Source organism: Delphinus delphis, chromosome 20 (genome assembly GCF_949987515.2).
Source record: "Delphinus delphis chromosome 20, mDelDel1.2, whole genome shotgun sequence".
Taxonomy (NCBI): Eukaryota; Metazoa; Chordata; class Mammalia; order Artiodactyla; family Delphinidae; genus Delphinus; species Delphinus delphis.
Window position 1 is genome coordinate 12,292,744 of NC_082702.1, and position 7,264 is coordinate 12,300,007.

A 7,264-nucleotide genomic window follows, 5' to 3' on the forward strand; every position below is an offset into this window, starting at 1 on the left:
TTACCTCCGGGTTTGGGAGCGGTTGTGCGCTGCGGCCGCCATTTTGCTGGAAGGGGAGGCGCGTCTTACTTCCCGAATCCGTACCCTATCCCAGCGGCATCGCGGCTCCCCACGACCTCCGATCTATGAGCCTTCCCCTACCCACAAGACTCTTCCTGTTGCGCTCTGATTTCAGGACTTTCTCCACAACTAGGCTGTTTTCCCTGCCCAGGTGTCCTTTTGACCTCTTGACCTCTGACTCAAAGGTCAGCTCTAAGGTTCCAAACTCGGGTCTGGGATGCGAAGGGGCGATCTATTCTAAATTCCCCAAGTCTTTAGCACTGGGGCCGTAAATCCGACGCGTTTGGTGCCTCGTCCCAGGTCTGCGCTTTCATGTCCTGAAATTGAACACCAGGTTTCCAATTCTAACCAGGGATAAGAAGTTAACTCCTACTAAGTGTCACTCCTTGAGCCCTGCATCCCAACTTATACCACAAATCTGGTTGCACATTAAAGGACCCCGTTAACCCTCAGATTCCTTGTGGTTTAAGTCAGCCTCAATCCCAGCTCCCAAGGTTCCAGATTTTAGCCCTGGTGTTTTCAGTCCCACTGCTCAGGCCCCAAAATCTGGAACTCAGTTCTAAAACCTTCAAAATCTCCAACCCTGCGACCAGCACAGTTTGGAGGATCCTTCCCTCTCTCATTCTCCATCTTCCAACCCAAGTCACAGACCCCAAAATGATTTCTCCATGCTCTCCTTCTTTAGAGCCACCAATTCCTCCTCCTCAAACCCCTGCATCCCAGGCCCCCATAATTCCACCTCCTCCCCTACCCCCAAACCTCCCGGAATTAGCTTTTCCACCCTCTCCCTCAAGTCTCCAGACCCCTATTCCCCCACCGCCCCCACTGCCGCCTCCACCCCCTACCACCAGGTTTTCTCCCCCTCACGTCTTCGGCTTGGAGAAGAGCCAGCTCCTGAAGGAGGCCTTGGAGAGGGCCGGCCCAGTCCCCAGGAGCAGAGAGGACGTGAAGAGGCTCCTGAAGCTGCGCAAGAACCGGTAGGGTCCCCATGCCCCTTCCCACCCACCCACCCAGGGTCTCACCCAACCACTTGTCCCCAGATCACTGCTGCCATCTCCTCTTGGGGTTTCCCATTTCCTCAAGGTCAAACAGTCTGACTGCCTCAGCCCCCTTCCTTAGACCTCTTCAGTGGCGGTGTGTCTTCAGCAATGAGGAAAGCTGCCCTCACAAGAGCACGTCGTCCAGTGGGAGAGACAGATCCCTCCCTCCACCAGTGACAGCCCAGAGTGGTCAGAGCCGTGAGGAGGGAGCCCAGAGGGAGTGCCCGACCGAGGCTGGTGGGTCAGTGGGGCCTGCCTGAAGGAGGGGATCCCTGCGTGCTGTGGAGCAAGTTATGCCAGGGCACGTGATGAGGAGAGTAAACAGCTTGTGCCCAGGCCCAGAGTGACATGAAAAGATGTTCTTTTCAAGGACCTGCAAATATTTCTTTATTGGGACAGAGGAGGTGGCACATGTGGGGTTTCCCAGGTGGGCAGGAGCAGACCACACAGGGCATGGGGGGGCAGGCGTGTGAAGGAAGGTGGACTGTCCTGAGGGCGCTGGGGAGCTGTGGAATGGATCTGTGCCCTTCCAGGGAGGGAGAGAGACTGCCTTCGAGGAGTAGAGTGGTGAGATTGGAGTCTTGGGGCCCAGGAGGAAGCTGGAGCACCAGGAGATCAGGCAGGAGGGGAGGGGGCTAGACTTGGGCCAGGGCTGAAGGGAAGAGAGACAAGTGACCTGCCCAGACTCACCGAAGAAACTTCCAGCTCTCTAGACAAGTTTATAATCTGCACTAAACGCCCCAACCATAGTGAGGCAAATTTTTTGTTTTTTGTTTTGGCTGTGCTGCACAGCTTGCAGGATCTTAATTCCCTGACCAGAGATTGAACCCGTGCCCCTTGCAATGGAAGTGCAGAGTCCTAACCACTGGACCGCTGGGGAATTCCCCCATAATGAGGCAAATTTAATGCAAGTAACAACTACCTGTTGTATGCCAGGTGCTGTTCTAAGCGTTTTTACTTATTAATTTAACCTCAGCAATTCCATGAGACAGGAACTGTTTTTTTTTTAATTGAAGTATAATCGATTTACAATGTCATGTTAGTTTCAGGTGTACAGCACAGTGATTCAGATATATATATATATGTAAAAACATACATATATACGTCTGTATATATTCTTTTTCAGATTCTTTTCCCTCATAGGTTATTACAAAATATTGACTATATAGTTCCCTGTGCTATACAGTAGATCCTTGTTGTCCAGTAGATCTTATTTTATAGACAGTAGTGTGCACCTGTTAATTCCAGACTCCTAATTTATCCCTCCCCCTGCAAGATAGGAACTATTATTATCCCATTTTCCACATGAGGAAACTGAGGCTCATAGAGGTGAAGTCACTTAGCCACGGTGGGGCATGGCACTGGGGCTCCCTGCTTTGAACCACTGTGCGGATAATCATCTCCTTTCATCAGGAAGTTGCCCCCCTCAACCTTACTCTTTCACTGGCTTTGGGATAGAAATATAAGCACATTGCCCGGCACCTCCTGAGCCCTGGTGGGGGAGAGGGGGGAGGGGCTGGGATCACCAAAATATTCTGAGTGGCCTCCCCAAGAATGGGGCTGGTGAAGCCTGTGAGGAGTCTATCAAGGTGATGTCTTAGGCCTGGAGCAGTTGTTACCTGGTTTTGCTCAAGGCTGAGTGGAAGGGATTCCCACCTTATCTAACTGCCTGAAAAACAGGTTTGAGAGGGGAAAAACATTCAGAGTTTGGGTATTGATAAAATAAAATTCATATTTTATGGCAAGACAAGAGAATTTTAAACATGAAATTTTTCTTTGCCCACTGGGGCCTCCTCCCTCCCATTTAGCGTGTATTGTGCGTTTGCATTAACCAGACCTCCTTAGGGGATAACATTTCTTCTTGATCTCATCAAGGGTCACAACTCCTTAGGAGACGGCTTTCCTTCTTAACTTTGTTAAGGGATCGCAATGACCCATGACCCATAACTTGCTTTGTACTTGTAGATCTGGATTGAGTAAACTGTCAATAATATGTCATTTGACATATAACCAACCCTTTGTCTCAAAAAAACATATATAACTGTGTTTTGATCTCTCACAGGCGGAACAGTCCTCAGAGCATTCTGAGAGACTCTCCCAGGTTATAACCCTCAGGTTGGCTCGAATAAAATTTTCTCTTTCTTTCTTAGATTGACTATCGATTAATTTTTTCATCCATGGTGTAGAGACACCCCTTCTAATAATTTAATCCCTCTGGCTCCTAGTTGCAAAGCTTTTGCACATCTGCTCTTTGCCCCTTCAGTAACTGAGAGGAAGAGCAGGGAGCAGCAGGCAGAAGGATGATTCCCACTGAGCAGATGAGGAAACTGAGGCTGGGGAGGGGAGGAGTCTCAACAGGGATGAAGGAAGTCGGACCCAGCCAAGAGCGGCCCTCGGGCCTCAGGACAGCTGAGCCCATGCTCCTCCCCTTCACCATCCCTGACACCCCACTCCCAGCCAGCCCTCGATGGGGGGACCCTAGGAGCTGGTTGCCGCGTGACCTGAATGCGACTGTCATTCAGTTTCAGAAGTGACCTGCAGTGGATCCTCTTCTGTGCTGACCTGCCCTCCCTCATCCAAGAAGGCCCTCAGTACGTGCCCTAATCCGGGACCCCAACCCCTTGGCCGGCCGTGAGTTCTGAGCCTCTGCCCTCGCCAGGCTTTGTGAGGATTGACCCAGGAGTGTGGGAAGAGTGGGTTCACGCCAGGCAGCCTGGGGAGAAGGAGGAGGCTGAGGAGGGGAGGGAGAGGGGGAACCTACCACGTGAGGGTCCTGGGTGCACACGCAGTAAACAGTTGGAACGAATAAGCAAGTGAACAAACGAACCTGGTCCATTATCTCTGACTCCACCTTGGCACCTGCTCCTCCTAGAAGCCCAGGTGACATCTCTCCCTACCCTCCCACCCACACCCCCAGCCCTCCAGCCCTGGTTCAGGCTTTGGCCAGCCTCTGTCCCAGGAGGGGGAGTCAGGTCTCCCCACTTGGCCTGGGGGAGGAGAAGGGAATTCCCCTAGGGCGGCAAACCTGTTCCCCACACTCCAGTTTCCAGGCGAGAGGGGGCCCAGGAAAGACACGAGTTAGGGGTTGGGGGGCTGGGCCTGTGTCTCCCCAGGTGCGGGCTGGTGGCCTTGTGGATGGCAGGCACTCTCCTGGCACCCCTCAGCGGCACCCCCCTGGAGAGACTGGTGCAGGTGGCCATGGAGAGAGGTTACACGGCCCAGGGGGAGATGTTCTCAGGTAGGTTGGGTGTGGAAGGGATTCAAGCCAGGTGTTCTGCAGGAGGGGACTGGAGAGCTTGGCTAGGACACACCGGGCACATAAGGGGGCTTTGTTCCATTCTTTGGGCCCTTGTCCTCCCACAGTAGAGCAGAGTGTCACAGGGTGGACTCTGGAGCCAGGCCACCTGGGGTTTCCATCCCAGCTCTGCCATTTTCTACTGTGTGGCCATGGACAAGCAGCTGACCCTCTCTGTCCCTCATTTTCTGCATTTGTTCAAAGAGGTGATGGTCAAGGCGAAAGTTATAGGTGTTGATTCCCGAAAGCCTTTGGCATGGTGCCAGGCACACAGCGATCGCTCTTTCTGTGTCTGCTCTGTCCCTGCAGTGACTGACATGGGCAGGCTGGCCCAAGAGGCACTGGGCTGCCAGGCAGAGGTGCTCTACGGCGGCCTGGGTGGTCCCAACAGAGACCACGTCCTGCAGCACCTTGTCGCCGGACATCCCCTGCTTATCCCGTATCCCAGGGTCAGGAAGGGAGCAGCAGGGCAGGGGTGGAGACGGGTGGGTCCCACAGCCACACCACAGCTTTGGCCTTAACCCCAGTGCCAGGTATGACGAGGACTTCAACCACGAGCCGTGTCAGAGGAAGGGCCACAAGGCCCACTGGGCAGTGAGTGCAGGTGGGTCCCCCCTCCCATGCCCTGTGCCCTCACCCTGGATCTCCCCAGCCCCGTCTCCCCTCCTCACATTCTTACCCTTGCACTGGCACCTCCCCACTACCCAAGGCAGGAACCAGGATTGGGCCATCCCTGTCCCTACAGGGTACTTAGCAGGGACCTGGCCAGCAACAGGTACTTCAGTGTCCGCCAATCAGGGTTTTCCACAAACAGAAACTCAGAGCGCAGACAAGGATCAGACAGTCTGGGCTGCAGACTTGGTCCAGCCACTTCCAGGCTCTGTGACTCTGGGCCTCCATTGCCCTATATCTGGAGATCAAGGCAAAAGTAGCGCCCACATCTTAGGCAGAGGACGTAACTCTGTGAATGGTGCCTGGTATGTTACGTGTCTTGGTAAGTGTTAGCTACAGTCAGCATCCTCGTCTTTGCACCTGCCTGAGAGGCCAGAGTTGCACGTCAGGTGGCCTGGACGGAGGCTCCCTTGTGTGCGTGCCTCTCTGAGCAGTGCTCTTCCGGACAGCTGGTGACAACTAGCTGACGATGTTTGCACTGTTCAGTGCCGCCTCGGCACCTCCCTGTGCTGACAGGCTGTTGGAGGCCGGACTTAAAATGCCTGCAGCTCTAGAGCCCAACACCATGGGTCTAAATCCCAGCCCAGCTGTCTGCCTGCTGGCCCGTGCTGACCTCTCTGACAGTGTGGGGATGGAGGTAGCACCTACCCTGGAGGGCTGTGGTGGGACTCAGGGAGCCCCCGCCCCTCGTCAGGGCTCAGCTCCCACTCACAGCCTCCCTCTCTCCTCCCAGGGGTCCTGCTGGGTGTGCAGGGTATGCCCAGCCTCGGCTACGAGGAGGACCCTGAGCTGCCAGGCCTGTTCCACCCAGCACCCGGCACGCCCCGCCAGCCACCATCCCTGCCAGAGGAAGGCTCCCCAGGAGCCGTCTACCTTCTCGCCAAGCAGGGCAAGAGTTGGCACTACCAGCTGTGGGACTACGACCAAGTCCGGGACAGCAACCTGCAGCTGACGGACTTCTCGCCCTCTCGGGCCGCCGATGGCCGGGAGTACGTGGTGCCCGTCGGTGGGGTGCGGGCCGGCCTCTGCGGCCAGGCCCTGCTCCTCCGACCACAGGACTCCGGCCACTAGCCTGCTGCAGCCCCGAGCCGGAGTGACGGGGCGCAGCCACAGCTCAGCTGTGTTACCATTCACAGAGTGCCCCATCTTCTCCTCTGTACGACAGCCTGGGGGCCTGGGCTGGATCTCTGAGGACCTCCAACCAGAGATCTTTCATGCAGGGTCCCCCCCGACTCCATCCAGTCCCAATCCTGGGCCTCAGCTCCCCCAAGCCCGTCCCCCAGTATTGAGCACCTACTCTGGGCTGGGGTTATAGCCAGGAGCCCCACAGACAAGCTCCTTCTCTGCAAGGGAGAGACCGGCAACCGCTCAGACCCCAGGGCTTGTCCACCCCACCTCGGTGTTGCAGCCACCTGTTTCTGGCTGCTGCCCGCCGTCTCTCTGGACCCCTTGCTGCTTCCCAGTGTCTGTCCATGTGGAGCCAGGGAAGCCTTTTAAAACGCAAACCAGGGACTTCCCTGGCTTCCACCGCAGGGGGTACAGTTCGATCCCTGGTCGGGGGGAACTTGAGACCCTGCATGCCACGCAGCGCAGCGCGGCATACTTCTTGCAGGGCAGGGACTAAACTCACCCCGCCCCAGGTCACCTCCCTTACCCCAGGCTGTTCTTCCTCACGCTTTCTGCCACCAGCCAGGCATAGTGGCCTCTCAGGTGCCTAGGTGTCCTGTCTCCCCCACCCCCCAGCCCTGTGCCACAGACAGTTCTGGAACTGCTCTACCCTGGCTCCTTGTCACTTCCTCTGGGAAGACTCCCTCTGGCTGAGCACCTCCTCCACCTGTGTGTTCTGATTTAAAAACAAAAGCAAAAGCCTCTAAGACTAGTTATTTGTGGCAACCCCTTTACCCCCGTTAACTCATCAAATCCTCCAACCCTGTAAGGAAGGTACTAGATCCTCTCTGTTTGACAGACGGAGAGACTGAGGCCTGAAGAAGCGCAGTCACTGCCTAAGGTCACATGGCTGGCAAGCGGCAGGGCCGGGATTCAAACCAGGCAGATGGGGGAGGGGGGACGGGGAACGAGAGAGAGCATTTAACGAATACCTATTGCATCCATTCCGAAAGGGGAGGAACAGATCTGTCTTGGTCACTGCTGTGTCCCCCATGCCACCCTGGGTGGCACTATATCTGGTGCACTGTCC

The 7,264-nt window shown here is 55.6% G+C and overlaps 1 protein-coding gene across 2 annotated transcripts; it reads left to right on the plus strand.

Annotated features, from left to right (window-relative positions):
• Positions 1–37: 37 nt before the first annotated feature.
• ACTMAP (actin maturation protease) lies at positions 38–6,930 on the plus strand. 2 transcript variants are annotated; one of them, XM_060000684.1, is made up of 6 exons: positions 38–1,037; positions 3,623–3,691; positions 4,214–4,338; positions 4,705–4,834; positions 4,929–4,999; positions 5,801–6,930. In XM_060000684.1, exons 1-6 carry the CDS (start codon positions 718–720, stop codon positions 6,136–6,138), a joined length of 1,053 nt encoding a protein of 350 aa, XP_059856667.1. In that variant the 5' UTR covers positions 38–717; the 3' UTR covers positions 6,139–6,930. The 2 variants fall into 2 exon arrangements, with proteins under 2 accessions (XP_059856667.1, XP_059856668.1); XM_060000685.1 differs by lacking the exon at positions 4,705–4,834 and having other exon boundaries at positions 4,923–4,999; positions 5,801–5,938.
• Positions 6,931–7,264: the final 334 nt, after the last annotated feature.

What these genes read in the sequence shown, in the direction of transcription:
- ACTMAP (XM_060000684.1), top strand. Translation starts at nt 718, where the DNA reads ATGATTTCTCCATGCTCTCCTTCTTTAGAGCCACCAATTCCTCCTCCT. An exon ending in CTGAAGCTGCGCAAGAACCG is followed by an intron (nt 1,038 to 3,622) that starts GTAGGGTCCCCA and finishes ACTGTCATTCAG; the next exon opens with TTTCAGAAGTGACCTGCAGT. An exon ending in CCAGGGGGAGATGTTCTCAG is followed by an intron (nt 4,339 to 4,704) that starts GTAGGTTGGGTG and finishes CTGTCCCTGCAG; the next exon opens with TGACTGACATGGGCAGGCTG.